General features: G+C 40.8%; 1 protein-coding gene across 1 annotated transcript; it reads right to left on the bottom strand.

Moving 5' to 3' along the window:
• Positions 1 to 450: 450 nt before the first annotated feature.
• Positions 451 to 16568, bottom strand: dvl2 (dishevelled segment polarity protein 2). Its single transcript, XM_026353253.1, has 15 exons — positions 16408 to 16568; positions 12068 to 12137; positions 10091 to 10245; positions 7716 to 7825; positions 7356 to 7485; positions 5941 to 6031; positions 5698 to 5767; positions 5402 to 5541; positions 5098 to 5174; positions 4934 to 5001; positions 4698 to 4832; positions 4183 to 4314; positions 3496 to 3672; positions 2787 to 3011; positions 451 to 2071 (listed from the first exon to the last, which is right to left on the bottom strand). Exons 1-15 carry the CDS (start codon positions 16566 to 16568, stop codon positions 1509 to 1511), a joined length of 2304 nt encoding a protein of 767 aa, XP_026209038.1. The 3' UTR covers positions 451 to 1508.
• Between the last annotated feature and the right edge of the window lie 418 nt (positions 16569 to 16986).

Here is a 16986-nt window from a genome sequence, read left to right as displayed (position 1 = left end):
CAGATTAACATATTTTCCACGACCACAGGATGTGCCTTCTGACATGGTTGTTTAAGAAATCAGAAGCTACCTGCATCAGTTAGGGTTAAATAACTTGTTGGCAGCTGAAAAATTATCTTCTATGCAGGAATTAATCAAATGGAAACTCCTACCTATTTGCTTAGTTAAATCCAGACGGTTACTTTTTCTGACAGGCAATGTACAATGTTTCATAAACTGAAATATGTGTTCAATTCAGCACTGTGACTAATAAATCTGGAGATCATATCTGCTTTATGATTTCTCTGCTGCTGATCGATCATAAATGTAAAATCCAGGCATTATACACCAACCTAAACCTATATTAAAAATCAGCATAGAGCATGTCAGTGACTCATTAAACAAAGCAAGTTTATGTTCACCAACACCCTTAAAGTAAAATCAAATAAAAAATAAATCAAAGCCAGGACAGTACGTAAGTATCAAATTTATTCTCAAATAAACAAACCAAGGTGGCAATACGAAATCAAACAATGTGACACTGTCAATGTCACTTTTTGAAATGTTGACTCTTCATTTAGCACCTTAATAGTTTGGTTATACATGATTGATATAGTCAGTCATACAAAAATGAAATAGGTGAATAATGCGAGTCAGTAACATAAAAAGAAGCATGGAGAGCTAGGGCATTTGGGTCACAGTTACTTTAGATAAACACTGTATGCAATCAAAAAGTACCGCTTTCAGCATCGTCTCTTTATTGCCAACTAGTACCATTAAGCCTCTACAGTCCCACATCAGTAACAATGGTGCTCCTCACAATAAGAGATATTTGATGACTAGGCATAGACAGTGATTACTAAACACAAGTTCACCTGTCATTTTTTGGACCTATTTTCTTTTCACATTAGAGCTTGTTGTTGTGTTTTGCTGCATTTACACAGGTGCAGTAGATATATACAAAGACGTTCATTGTCAAACAATGCTGGAACATGATGTACCTGGAGTGTGAAAATGTCTCTAAACATTCAAAGAGTAAGGCACTCGATATACTCCGGTGCTACCGAGGAATCTCGCTGGATGATCCAGACATTCATACAGGATTGTATCCTTTCAAGTATGGTGTAGCTGGCACCCTCTAGTGTTAAACTGTGGTCTGTGCACTTCCTGGACAGGCAGCTCTGAGATAAGTGGCTCCTAAAATATCATTTGTCTCACAAATGAGCTCACTACTGAGATAAGTAGTACTGGTCTTCCAGGATTTAGGACTGAAAGCATGACGGTTATGTAGTGGCTCCGAATAAGAGAAACTAGATGGATTATTCCATGAAATATCATATTAACTGAGTTTTAAGTTTGTCTCATTTTCTTTGTCAATGTTAAACCCTGTTCTCACCAAATGTGTAACAAGTGCCCTAAATCCAAAAGGCCCTTGCGAGCTCAAAAAGATACTACCAGATCCTTGTCAAGACAAGTGGGAACTGTACACCAACTTCACATGAATGGTCACTCAACATCAAGACAGAAAACTACATCACATCCACAAAGAACTCGCTGGGGTTTCCCATGGCCAGGTGGAAGGACTGCCGTGATGCAGTCAGCTCGGGGGGTACTGAGCCCAGGTCGCGGGTGGGTGGGGCGCCAGGAGGCCCCCCTGGAGTGGAGGAGGGCGGCGGGGGTAGAGCTGGGTGCATTGGAGGTGTGGGGAGTTGCTGCGCGTGAGAAAGAGCGTGTGCAGCTGCCATTGCTGGGTGTGGGTGCTGGGGTACCATCATCACCATCATGGGGTTGTAAGGTAGGATACCTGGGGGGTAGGGGGAAATGTGGGGCGGCTGGGGCATACGGTGATGATGCGAGCGCTGGGAGGAGGCGTGGCTGTGCTCGCTGGGGGCAGCTGAACCGTGGCCACGCCTCAGGCTGCTACGCGTGGAGTACTCCGATTCGCTGCCGCTGCCAGAGCGAGAGTCAGCGCCACCACCTTCTCCACCCCCACCAGACGGGGATTTCTCCCCCCCACCCACGGTGCTGCCGGGACCTTTACTGCTGCGACGCCGCTCACCCTCGCTTCTCGTCGAGCCGCTGCTTCGGCTCCCTGTGGTCAGAAAGAAAAAACTGTTAAATCAGACAAACAGGTCTGAGCAGTAAGACTAGTTGAACGTTGAACACCACTTTCTTCTGTGTTTGATGTTAAGTCAACATATCCTGTGTTTACAGCATGTTTGGCAGTTGGCTCAAATCTCACATCACGGCTTCTTTTAGTGGGTACTTAGTATAATATTGCATTTTCTAGGACAATGAAGGTTTTCCACCACATGGTATCAGCTCAACTAAACCTGACTCCCCTTGTTTTACTTTTAGTACTAGGTATATCATTTTCCACTGCAAAAGTATATAGCTGGACACAATGGAGGACATGGAAGGAATGCTTCTCGGTATGTGGCTGTTTGTCACATCAAGGAGACATTTTTTTTTTTTCAGAATAAACTGAAGGTGGCAGAACTACCCTTAACTTCTGCCTGTGGGAACACCAAGAGTCGAGTCAAGACGATTCCTTGCTGTGGAAATGTTTTTTTTAAGTAAAACCCACAATTCCTAATTTAAAATGCATTAGTATCTTAGACTGACAGAGCACTTTACATAACTGTTTTCACATGGCAAGTAGTACTCCTAGTGATAAGTGAGCTGAGCTGCATAAGTAAAATTTGTGGACTGCCCCTTTAAACATTGAAAAAATGGTCTTGTAATGAGACATTAAACCACCTAGTCACTTTATTTTAGCAGCTTGATATATTAAGGAATGTGCTTACCTTCGCTGTGCTGGCTGCCGGTGCTTCCAGGGGTGTAGCTGTAGCTGGTGAGCTCATGGTATGGAGGTGGCTGGCTGGAGTAGGGATGTGCAGGGTAGGGCTGATAGGGAAAAGTGTGCATCATGGGCCACGGGGAGGCCCCAGGGAGTGGCAGCGGGGCCAGCGTGTCCTGATCTGACGCCCCACTGGAGCCATCATTGTCATTCAGTGACAGGTTGGCCATGTCTGTATGAGAGATATGAAGATGACGAAGAAAATAATAAAAAAACTTTTTTTTTTTTTTACAAATTGTACAGATACAAAAATGTTGAATGATGAAACAAAAACTCATTGCACACACTCTTTATTTAACTTGTGTGTCTTTAAATGTTAACCTTCCATATGTATAAATATCTACACATTGAGAATACATTAGAAACCAGAACACTGATATTTATCAACGCCAGACATGTCATGGGTACTAAACCTGTAATAGCTGTTTGCTAAGCTGCCGCTTCTTGCAACCAGTTTGTTGTTTTTTTTCCTGCTTTGTTATTTGTGTTGTGTGTTGTGTGGATAGTTTAAGTTTATTGATGGAAGTCAAATGTCTCATGCTTGACCCCTGGAACAACAAGTGTGTCCACATAAGGCCTGTGTGCTAAATACGATTAAGTCAAACACCCAGTAGACATGAGTCAGTCTTTGATGTCAATGTTTTCCAGTAACTCACAGTTCTCACAGTCGCTCAAGTCTCCGAATACGTAGTAGCACTGTTCAGAGAAGGTGATTTTGTTGACGGTGTGTCGAATGAAACCAGCTTTCAACAGGTTGCTGGCATATTTCCTGGCTTCACGGCGGTCCTGGAATCCCTCGATGTGGTGAAATAGCCACTCCACAACATCGGAGCCTGGTGATGGATACATAGAAGGGTATGGAAAAAAAAGTCAGTACTTAGTCAGAGAATGTTTATTTGAGCAATCCCAAAAATAGAAATAGGAATAGGTATTAGAGTTGGAAAAAATAGAGCATGTCCTTTTACCAACTTGATCATTTTTAAGAAGACTACAGCATAAAGTAATTTCAGAGCTTGACTAAAACAGTATCTAAATCTCCTCCTGTAAGCTGCTGATTTATTATAAAAACAATAAAATCAGAAAAAAAAAAAATCCTAAAGTTTCATTATAAAAAGCACAAAATGTACAACTGGGGTTCACGTAATTAGTCTTTGTGACTCATCTGCAGGTGATTTCAATTAAACAGATGTTTCCAGTCAACACAGGCACTCATGTTACCCTCCCACATGTCACACGGTTTCTATTCCAAGCACATAATGCCTGCCCTGTAAAGCCATGTGAGGCACAGAGCATTCAACAAACTAACCCTACTCTCGTCTGCTTTGTTTACATTGCTGTCTTACCGAGGAAAGCGTTGGGGATGGTGATTTTAAGCCACATGCGGTCCCTGACCTCCAGACCCGACTCTGGTGACGCCATGGCCTTTGCAACTGATGCCATGTCAGAGTGTAGTGACAAGTTAAAGTCGTCAAAACCTGGAGAGAGAAAAGCCTTTCAGAAACACGGAAGAATATGCAGACATGAGGAGTGAAAGAATGGAAGGAGGAAACAAGAAGACAAGGAGCGTAACTCTGACGAGGAGATCAATGTGATGAGAGCAGTAGACACATTTATCACAACACACAACAGCAGCGACAAAAGGAGGGAGACAGATGTGAAAAATGATTCCTTCCACTGTTGTGAGGAGAGAGATGGACGAACAATGTAGGAGAAAAAAGATACTTGACTTTCAACAGACTGACAAAGAAAGTGAAGAGAACACAGCTGTATGTGAACATTGTGTCAAAGAGCAGAGAATAAAGAAGAGAGGTTGATTACAGCACACAGAAAATGAGACGTTATGGAAAAAGGCTCTCACGTTCAGTCTCCGTGACAGAGGAGGAAGAGGTGATCGTGCTAAGGGAGGAGCTGCCTGGGTAGGGAGGGAATGTCCCAGTCATAGCCACAGAGTGGCTGACCCACGCTGCCGGGTCGATAGGTCGGATTGGTTCATCTGCACAGGTAAAAAGAAAAGACCAGGTTAGTTTTACTCACACTGAATTAAGCGAATAAAAAGCTGCTTTGTCAGTGAGTGTGAAGGTGCCCGGTACTTACTACGAGGCAGCGTGAAGTAGCCCTGAGGAGAGGGGTCCCAGCACTTGGCCACCGTGAGGATTATGGGCCTAACAAACATCAGAAGAAAAAAAAAAAAAAAGCAATTAAATTATAAAGCTAAAAACTTGGCTCCAACAATATTCAAAATGAAAGCAAGAACTCACCCTGGCTTGTGTACAATCTCTCTCAGCACCCGCACGGCATCGTCATTGCTCATATTCTCAAAGTTGATGTCGTTCACCTTGGGAAGAACAAAGAATAAGAAAACTTATTTAGTTATTAATGACATTGGAAAAAAAGGAATTAGTTACAACTGCACCAACACTTAGCTGTTCCAAAACATATCACAATGTCCTAAAACCAAAACAACCACACTAGTATTCCACTGGTATCATTCAACTAAACAGTCATTTGAAAGATTAACAAAAACTGTCTGTTTGTTGGGATTAAGCCTAAATCCCTCCTCACCTGCAGCAGCATGTCACCAGGTTCTATGCGGCCGTCTGCAGCCACAGCTCCTCCTTTCATGATGGAGCCGATGTAGATGCCTCCATCACCCCTTTCATTGCTCTGGCCAACAATGCTGATCCCTAAGAAGTTGTACTTCTCTGTTTATTGAATTAAAAAGATAGAGAGAAAGAAATGGTGTAAGTTTAGTCTGCGGTACTAATAAATGGTACAGACACATTTTATTATTTCACTGCTTCAACTGCTCAGAAATACTTGAAGTTCAAAACAAGAACACGAGAGAAAAGTGTACAGACCCATGTTGAGAGTGACAGTGATGATGTTCAAGGACATTGTAGAGTCTGTCACACTGCTGAAGGAAGAAGCCTGAAGACGAATACCACATGTTTACTTTATGAGATACATAAATACGTTCTCTGTTTTAAATGACTGATTCAATAAGAAACAACAATTAATCAACTATAGCAGCCAGATTTAAAAGAACCGCTGGAAACTGTAAATCAGTAACATAAATACAAAAGGTGGAGGTCTGTACGTACCCTCTCGAGACGTGGAGGGCGCTGTTTCCTGCGTCGACGGTGGCGTTTAAGCAGCCTGGACGCTGTGCTCTGCTCTGTTGCACTGCTGAACCTACAAGTTCAACAACAAAGGTCAACACAAGGTGATAGGTCAGACAAGAAACAAGCCGTCATAACCTTTAACAGGCTTGTTGCCGCCGTCGTCCCTTTTGTTTTTAACACGTGTTTATGGATTGGTCATATTTCATCCTCATGACTTTGAGTCGTGCAAACGAAAACCATTTGTTCCATAACAATGTACAAAACCCCTAATAAACAAATAAATAAATAAGAATAGTCTTATTTAGGCAGGATAAATTGTTCAAGCTGGAGACACAAAAAAGCAGATACAGTATATACATCAAGCCCACACTTCAATGACATTTTAATCTAATTTAACTCAATCATCTTCTTCTGTGAAACCCATCCAAAACAAAAAGCGGTATTATATTCTCTAGTAAATCACTGTAAGACTACCAGCCAAGACACACTGAACTTATTTGTTTAAGTGACTACAACTAAAACATTAGAGCTCGAGTTGAATTATTGTATTTATGAAAATATGACTTATTTGTATCATAATCACCATTATTATTATTATAAACAAAATAAGATATACAAGATATACTAAGTTTTATTACTGCAGGAAACATGACATATAAGTGTCTGAATTCTAAAAAATGAGAAGCCATCCTGTGTCAAAACAGCCAAAAGATCAGTAACTATACTCTCTTTTATTAAAAATATTTATTCCATATCACTGCATAATCCTAAAAAAAGATTGTATATCAATAAAACAGATTAAGAAAAAACCCCAACATGGCAGCAAGAGTGTCCAAACTGGAGACATAAAAAAAAGCCTTTATACACTGAGCCAACACTTCAGTAAAATTCACAAACTCCCAGAAGGAGATGGTATTTTAATCCAATTAGCATCATCTCCTACTATCAAAGCCAAGAAAAAAAGGCAAAAGAAAAACAATATATACCCTCAATAAATACTCAAGAAAAAGTATGTGAATTTCACATACTTTTTCCACTAGCACTATGGGGTCTTTATGGTTGTTCTCAAAAAAGAGAGAAATGATCAGAATTTGTTTTGTGTTATTATTTTAGGCACATTATATTTGTTAATATTTGCTACTTAGATGAAGACCAGATCACATTTTATGACAAATTAATACAAATAATATTCCAAAAGGTGTGATACTTTTTTGCCACTGTAAATGATAAAAAAACAAAAGATTTAATTATTAATTAAAATTCGAGTTAGCTTTGTTCATACACAAAAACATACTTCACATCGCATCTTTTAAATTCTACTAAAAATGTCATCTACCAAAACCACAAAGAGATGAACAAAAATCTTTTACAGTTCATCGTCCTCGGTGTCCTACCTGCTCATGGTGTCGTCGTCCTCAGAGTCACAGAAGCTGGTAGTTTCCAGCTCACTGCTCATCATCGTGCTGGAGCTCTCATATCCTGCCAGGTGGCGCTCTAGACGACTCTGGCCATTCATACGAGGCCCTGGGACACCCAAGAAGAAGTAAGGACTTAGGATTTGACGTGAAATTTCATGTTTGCTCAGGTCAGTGTTTACCTTTGTTTCCATAGATCACAAACATTCCTCACTTCTCAACATTCCTTGATTCTATCATGACCTATTCATTGTTTGGATGTTGGCAGAGTACCAAATCTTGATGGCACACTGTCAAAGGTCCATTTTTACGTCACTGCTGTGCTCTGCTGTTTCTCACCGTGCTGCTCTATGTTGTCTCTGTGCCGAGGTCTCTCTCTCCTGAAGGAAACTACAGACTCTGTTTCAGTCTGGTCGTCCAGCGTTTCCACACTGCCTGTGGCATTGGGGCTGTAAAAGAAGAACATTTTTGTGTAAGCGATGAATGTGGTGGCTTCTATATATGGTACTCACATAATTAATAAACATGTTTTATGATTTAAGAATACACCACTAGTTACGCATGTTTCTGAATAAATAACCACAGGAGCTTTGTTTGTGGCAAAGGCATGTGAAGCCATGCTTTAAGTATCCGATGTGACCCCCTATTGCAGCAATAACTTCAACTAAACATTTCCTGTAACTGTTTATCAGCTCTGCACATCAGCTTGAAGGGATTTTAGCCCATTCCTTCTCACAGAACAGCTTGAACTCAGACATGTTGGCTGACTTGTTTGCAGGAACTGCCTGCCTCAAGTCCTTCCACAGCATTTCTGTAGGATTAATGTCTAGACTTTGACTATATCGTTCCAAAACATTAGATTTCTTCTGCTTAATCCATTGCTTGGTAGAACGATTTGTCTGCTGCATAATCCACTTTCTGAAGGACACCTTGACATTTTCCGCTTTCCAACAGCAGATGGGCAGCAATGTTCTTTTTGGAGAGTAGCAGCTTCCTCCTTGCGCCTCTGCCATGTGCACCATTTTTGTTCAATGCTTTCTTAAACAGTAAATTCACTTTTGTGTCATTCAGAAGGAGCAAGAAGAAGCCAGACTCCAGGGGAACATGCTGTCTCAGGCTAATATGCATGGAGCAAAAATCAAACGCTCCAGTCAGATTTGAGTACCATGTGGACACTAACAAATGTTCTCATTAAACAGGCAGGAAGAGAAAGTCTTGGTCCATGGTGATAGCTTGATGAAAGCAATAAGACTTGTCTTCATCGGACTGTCACAGAAACCCTACTATTTTGAAGAATTACACTTAATTTTCCAGTATGAGCAACACAGTTGTTCCAACTCCAACTACAGCATGGAAAGAAATAACCAACATGGTTAATTCTCTGCTGGCTGCCAACCGCACATTTAGTGAAGTTAAAAGGAAATTGTTTAATTTAAAATTGGATTCAAAAACCACCAGGCCACTGTCTGGAAGCTGAAGGAGGCACAGAGGATGAAGTCCAAACATAAAAAAGGAATGAGTGCTCTGCAGCCATAATGGATGGTTGCACTGATGGGTATGAACTCCAACTGACCTCTAAACCAAACTTAAAGAGCTCCACACACACATACATTTCAAGGAACTGAGAGTGAAACTATTAAAATTACAGACATTTAATTTGTTCTGGACTTTACAGAGTATTTTCAAATTACATTAAATGTGGGTTCCTCACATTTTAGCTGGATAAAATAGGACACTACAAAGATTAGTAAAGGACGAAGATTGTTTGGATTGTTATTTGATACTAAAAAAGTAGCTACACAGCTATAGTTTTGATATTAGCAATATATCAAATAACTTTGTAATGAGCAAAGGCTGCTCATGACAAGTCCACAGAGAAATATCTGTTATCTGAAGAGTTTTTAGCCTTTTTAAAATCACTGTTTTGGTTTTTGCAACCCACAGCTTTACTGTTTTGGTTCACTCTTGCTGCTCTAATCAGTGTTATTTCAAAACAAAACTCTGATAAACCCACTGAATGGTACCTGCCCAGCACTAAATGGCAGACACACATACTGTAGTAGCTGCATTTAGCAGCTCCAAAGCCATGTATCTCTTTTCCAGAGTTCAGCAAGAGTGAATATTAGATTTACTTTAATTATGTTTGCAGAAACAGGACACCAGGTCAGTGATATCTCTTCATGTAGCTGGATGTGTACACTGGCAACAACTGTCTAACATGTTCACGTTATGTACTTACTAAGGTGATAATGAATAAGTCAATGTTGCATGTAGAGCTTATTGCTCTGCTTCCAAATCAAATATTACATGTTTAATGATACTTAAACTAAAACCAAAGCATTCTTAAAGTGATGTAATATAATAAAAAAACTGATTTTTTTTTTCTGCTCTAGATTTTAAAAGCAGGAAAATACAAGTTTAAGAAAGAAAATTCTAGGAGGTAAGTGTATGTCTGAAACTTTTCCTTGTCATGTTAAAAAACAAACAAACAAAAAAACAAGGGCGTCCCCTGCTAAGATCAAATTAAAATTTCCTGTAGTATTCCTGTTATTGTCGTCGTAAACTGATACTGGGAGTGTATGACATATTCAGGAAAAGAGACAGTATCGACATTACAGCTGTGGGAGAAGCACATGTGTGATTTTAAAGTATTCATGTGCAGCTTGTGCGAGGGGTTATTGGCTTTGTGATGTCTTTCTAAGAGCTTTGCTTACTGGAAGGAGGGTGGTCTGGAGTCGCCAATGCCCCCAGTCCTCTCTACAGGTGGGGGTGGCAAGGGTGGAGGAGGGGGTGAAGGCTGGGTAGGAGTTTCCACAGGAGGGACCACCGCCACTGGAGGCTCCGCTGCTGGAGTGTCTGAAGACACCAACTGAAAGAGGGAGAAAAAATTAAAAAGATTTACAGACAAGAGGAAAAGAAAGATTAAAATGTAAAGAGAGAGAAAGTGAAAAGTAAAAAGGAGAGTGGAGAAAAACGGCCACAAAACAAGTGGCACAAATTCAAAGGGAGAGTGAGAAGAAAAGAGGAATGAAAGGAGGCAGAGAGGAGAAACGGGTAAGATGTCAATTACTTTGACACACAAACACTGTACTCTTTTCAGATGGACTTCTCAAGGGCGTACTGAAACGTTATCCTACACTTAACCTGTCTCTCTTCATTATACAACAAGAAGTGCCCCCTCCAACACACACACACACACACACACACACACGGTAACACACATTAACAATCAGTATGAATGTCATACAGCATCCAGTTACATGAACCATAAACATACAGAAGAAGAGAATGAAAAGAACCTGTTGGGCAAAAAAAAAAAAAAGTATGGGTGTATTGGGTCAAAGTAAAGTTGTTTAAAGTTGGAGAAGTCACTATGTATACACTATACCTTCAGCCTTTGGATGGCAGGAGCATCAGACGAGTTCAGATGAAGAACTTTAGCACTCCCCATCAAAATAATTCAACCAAATGGAGTCTATCAGCTTCAAAAGGCTGACGTTCACGCTCTTTAGTGAGTCACTCCCTGCTCTAATGGCTGTGCGACTATGAAACACTCGTCTTCTGGGATCCCTTCATCCATCTTGGCCTGCAGATCACATATCAGTCCCTCTGGTCTCTGAGCTTTGTCTCCCCCACTTTAAATGCCTTCCTTCATTCTTATGCACTTAACAGATGCTTCGGCCTCAAACCTGCCTAACTGGGCCAAGTCCCTGTGTTTTTGTCTCTCTGCAAATGTACACTGCTGGGTGGGGTACAGCGACTGAAAAGTGTGAAAACTGTACCTGGCAACTGTCTAACAACTGCGCAACTCAGCAAAAATGAGCATCGAACACAATGAGAGAAACATTCACCTTCCTCATGTCTGTTATGTCATGAGATAATTATGGGCAATAGAACCTATAAAAACTATATTAACACTGATTCACAATACGGCAGTAGCAACATCAAAATAGCACAAATTATCAGTATCTTTTTGGCCACAAGACACAGCTTGAGGGCCAGTGATAATAAAATATAATCATATCATTATCAAATACTAAACTAAAACTACATTTTACCATTAACCTGCTACTAAACTAAATAGAACAGACAGACAAAGATTTCTTTTGTCAGAATGAACCCTACCTTAGAAAAAGACATGACGATGATAACTTTAATAAAAGGCTCAGATGAACATTTTTAGATTTTAGCTAACTTACCTGTACATGTTATTGCTGCAGTGACAAACTGCTGAGTCCGTTTCCTCATGTTTAACCTGGCTTCAATGGTTCAAGCTCCTCTCTTTACAGAATTTACTTTTTATTACACCCAGTAAAAGTTTATCCAACACTCTCCCAAGCACAAACCCAAAGTAGAAAGATTTGATGGCGCTGCAGTTTAATATGCAAATTAAATGACTGAAATCTGAGTTGAATTACATTTTATTGCTGCTCATTAGAAAAGATCATTAGAGAGGGAGGTCTCAGGGAATGCACAGGAAAAGGAAAAGCAGTTTCTGAAAGCACCCTCAGGCTGATAATGTTGGCTGACTTTTAAGGTAAAAGCTAAGCCTTGACATTTCCAGACAACCCTCAGTGGGAAGTTGTTGAAATTAGGTCACTTATGGATTTAGAACAATGGTCACCAGTGAAATGTGGATAGTTCCCACTCCCTTTTCATTAGAAATAAGAAGCAGGGTTAATATTTCTTACCCATGACACCACTCTGCCGTTGAAACATGGCAACTTGGCACTATCATCTGAAATCTCTTCCTTCACCACCCTGAAAAACAAAGACAGACTGAGTTTCAGCAGGTATAAATTGTTCTGCCTTCATAACATCATGGCGTGGTATGTAATGGTTGGATAGGACAAGGGGAGTGGAGGAATGAAGGCTGAAAACTATACCAATGCTCATAAAGAAAAAAACAAGCTGCAAGAGAATTAAATAGTTTAAATTACTGACACTTTACATGAAATATTTTAGGCTATGACCACAACATGGCTGAAATAAATCAGGTGCCAGGCTTAGTAGAGTAAAATATCACCAAAATATGCTTTGACAAGTTGTTCCTGTTCATGTGCTATATTTCTTTTGCGTGTGGTACCAGATGTTTTATGAATCAGTCCAACAAATAACTGATACTTCCGCTTATATCACATCAGCACAACAACTGTAAATTTATTTTTTAAGCATTTGTATGTAATTGAATGATTTCATATCACATTATCACATACTTGTACAGTATATTACAGCCACATATCTAGAAAAGTAATTGCAAAGCCACTTAAATATAACATACACTGTGTTTTGGTTACCGGTAAATAGGATCAAGGCACTATGACCCATTTTATGCTAATTCATATAAAAATGCAATACTAGCATAAAGTAATCATGCTCAATGAGTTGCAACTTTTCCCACAATGACCTAATATAACCAGAAATATCTAGGGTAGGACCCAATTAGTTGGATCTCTTAGGATAGGTATTCAGTTTGCATTTGTTTTTACCTAAATGTAAGATAATGTGCAAAAATAACTTTCTATAACAACAGACAACCTAGAAATGCAGATACACAAACCGTGAACAAAGCAGCACTTAGCACCGTTCGCTTACAATTTTCAGCACCACAGACGTTATTAGCTACTTTCTAATCGCAAACATGTATGATAAGGAGTTATAAATGGCCCTGGAGTACATTTGCAGTGATTCACTAAGTGTTATGGTAAATGGTGACTACTGTTACACCGTCATCTGAACTGCTTATCTTGTAAAGGGATGCTGGAGCCGATCCCAGTCGCCACCCTGCGACCCCTTACAAGATAAGCGTTTCAGATGATGGTGTAAGGATGCTGGCTTTGAAACATTTGTACGTGCTTCCTCAGATTATGTTCTAATCTTTTATTTTATGTTGAAAATATTTTGTCTTTTTGGCTGATCACTAAAGTCCTCTTTTCTTAAAGTGGCTGACTAATCAAAGTCAACCATTCCTTCATTCAGCTTCAGTTTTCCTCTGTAGTATAGTAAGTATAATTTAATCACTAGGATTACCCACAAATCTAATAATATTACCATCACACCACCCAAGGCACAAAGCCATAAGTCAGCAGAGATATCAAAGAAAAGAACAAATGAAACTGTGCATGTGAGAGACACTATGGAATTTCTTCGGTCCTACCGGCAAGCTGAAACACACAAACTCTTATTGCTTTTGTGCCTCCCTGCAAATTACACAACCAGTCGGCTAAATCTGCATGTAAATCCTGTGCACCCCTCAGTAACAGCTACTGTGGGAACCCAGTGTCCACAATGACAAAGCTCCTTAAAGGCAACACACCCGTCTGGCTTTTATTCTCGCTCTCTGTAGTCTCCTCCGTGTTTGTCAGATATTCAAACATCCAGCTCTAGTAGTTTAACTTCCCTCCAGCAGACAGCCACTGTGTTATCACAGTAGTAAGTGCTATAGAGAGGACACTTGTCTGCTCCAAACCCCTTCAAAAGTTTTCTTTTTCCAGCTTCATCTGCCAGTGTACCTCCTTTTCTGAGTGTGAGACTTGGTCAAGCTCCACTGGGCTTTCGTAAGCAGCTGCTGAGTGCTGGTTTTGTGGGCGAGTGTTAGTATACGGCCAGATTGTTGTGGGCACTGGTGGCGAGCTGCAGCAGGAAGCCTTAGCCTTTGAGCGCTGTGTGTCTGGTTACTGAATGTTAGTTAACAAACGAACAATTCTTCCATCTGATTTATTTAACTTTTTCACCCTCACGCTGCAAGAATCTGCATCGAGACAGCAGAGGAACAGATGCGACATTCTTCTCCTGAGAGTGTAATTGTCCTCATTCCTCAGCCCTTCAAACAAACAAGTGACCACAGTCGACTCATTACACACACACACAAATAATGCACAAACAGCCCTGAAATATGCCAAGTCCACTTAAATCTTCTAAACCCTGACCACCTCTCCACTTCCCTTTTCCCATTCTCTTGTTATCATAAAATTCCTCACCCCAAGACATAATCTCCTTTTACAAAACAATAAAAAAAAAACATCTCTCTGATTCCTCTCACAAGAATATGAACACAGCAGATTATTCAAAAACTCAGAGCGAACCACCCCACTCCTTCTACCCTTTCCTGCCTTTCCCTGTGGACACCCCAGAGACCCAGCAAATGGCCTCCGTCCAGCCCCAGATTCCCAGCACCGGCCCTGGCTTGCTCTGCTACATGGATCTCCCCCGCTGCCACACACACAGCTCTCGTCGACAGCTGGCCTCGTACCAGGGCAAATGAAAACACACACTATTACACACTCCTCTCCTGGGTCGGAGAGGGGGGGAAAACGTCCCTGCTTTGATTGGACAGCTGACTCAGAGCTATGTTTGAAATTTTTCATCTGAACTCAGCTGGAGATATTCAAATGAGAGAGTGTGATGCCAGACTGCACAACTTAAAAACTGGGATTTCTTTCTTACATGTCCCCTTTGAGTGACTTTTCTTGCTCTGTGGGTTTGGTGTGGGTAATTCTTGAAATGAACATTGTGTGCTTGCATACAAGCAGAGAGTAATCATGCCCTGTCTACTTACACAGGAACAAGCTCCTAATTTGACCACTAGCTTGTGAATCACACTGGTGATTGTGTTAACGCAAGTTAAAATAGTGACAGTAGACCATTAGAAGTTTAGAAAGATAAGCTCTACATGTGTAACTGTGTCCATGGCACTGCTTTTTAGATAGCTTTTCGCAGTTATTAGACGCTAGTAGCTTTAGACGCTAGTAGCTTTCAGGGGACACCTAGATAAAACTAATTCATTCCAAATAAAACAGTCATGCACTAAATCCTCCATTTATAAAGGCTATTTTATTATGTTTGGTTTTCAGATTTAGAGCTTTATTGATTTTACATTATACTAATTGACATACTTATAATACAAGTTGGGGTAGACAGTTATTGTGGCTGTTTTCTACAAATTTCTTTCTGACAGCAGATGAATAATATCTTGAGCTGCGAACAGTTTATAAGTAAATAATTTACAGAGACTTTAAGCTAATAGTAAGCTATCATTTCTTACTAGTATGACAAAGCATATTTTGGAAAGACATAATTTAATGTTAGGCACTTACCACTGATTTTCTAAAACAAAAATCTCTACCAGTCAGTTATGTTGCTGCTAATAATGTCCAAATAATCAGCATCAGAGGAGCAGCTCTATAGAAAGGTCTAATAAAAAAAGTCATCTCCTCCATGTAATCTTGGTCTTGGAGTTGATCTTGCAGCTCTCATAGCAGAGGTGGCATCCAAGGAGCAAAACAGGCAAATAGCCCAGTCTTAATACTCATCCAAGACTACAATGCATTTAACAGAACCCCCTAAGGGTCTCACTGGGTGAATAAACCACAAACATGCATTCCTCTGCAGGAATACGCACAGCAGCCGCACAGGAAAAAAAGATTAATTGATAGAAGAGAGGAGACAGCTTTTTTTTTTTCTGGAGGAATGGGTTGGGAGAAAGGGGAGAAGAAGGGAGGAAGCCAGGGAATGAAAGGATGGATGGCAGGCCAAAGTGTTAAGAGGGGAGACAAAACCCTGGCTTCAGTCCCAAAAGAAAGAAAAGGCGAGGATTTCACAAGATGATGGACTGAAGGAGGGAGGGAGGGATGAGGATTAGGGTAAAGAAAAGCAGCAGGGACAGGGAATGCCTCCCATTGTAATGATGATGTTTTCTGAGAAATGTCCCAGCCTACATGCTCTTAGTATCTTTAGAGCCACTTGGATATTCATCACCAGTCATTATAACTTTGCAGTTTCTGATTAAGGATGTGCTGATTTCATTCTCAAGTTATTCTCTGTGACAAATACACGACAGCTGCTCACAAGATATTTTCCAAACTAAAAACTTTTTGTAGTGTTGAAAGTGGAGCTAACACATTCCCCCCCCCCCCCCCTCCTCAACCAGAAAACCAAACATTAATAGGATTATTTTCAAACTTTTATCTTGCACTAAACCTTCATTTTGCATGCAAACCACACAAGGGGGGAGAAAATCACTGCAGCTCACCCGAAGTCCTGGTCCATAGACTTGAAGAAGAACTTGTAGTTTGGCTTGTTCAAGACCTGCTTAAAATCCAGCAAAGTGATATTTTCGGCAGCAATAGGTATCTTCACCAAATAAGGCGTCTCCTCTTCATCGATATGATAAATTATTTTGGTTTCCGCCATGGCTACGGTGGCCTTTTTTCCCCCCTCCTTAAGAGCTGGAAGTGCCCACAAGAAACAGAGAGTATGCGGCGAGGTAGCGTTAACTTTGTGGGGTGGTTAGCTAGCAGCGGAGCTAGCTAGGTGGCTAAAACGGTAGAGGTGAACCGATGATGGCCAGGGCGATTTTCACTCCGAGCCAGAGGACGTAAAGCGGTAAAACCCTGCTCCAAAGCTCGCTGTGAGGCTCCACTGAAGTTAAAAACTCGCATTCCCCCGCTACCGAGGGGCGAAACGACGACGGACACGCTACATTCACACGACCTACAACTTTTTCCCCCAACAAAAACATACGGAGGAGGGGGTCTGAAAACTTTTCGCCACTTTCTGCGAGCCAACGCGGCGTGTGACGCAAACACGTAGCCCCCTTTCTGTTACGTAC

The sequence above is a fragment of the Anabas testudineus genome, chromosome 18, assembly GCF_900324465.2.
Source record: "Anabas testudineus chromosome 18, fAnaTes1.2, whole genome shotgun sequence".
Classification (NCBI taxonomy): domain Eukaryota; kingdom Metazoa; phylum Chordata; class Actinopteri; order Anabantiformes; family Anabantidae; genus Anabas; species Anabas testudineus.
This window is presented reverse-complemented; position numbering and strand designations above follow the sequence as displayed.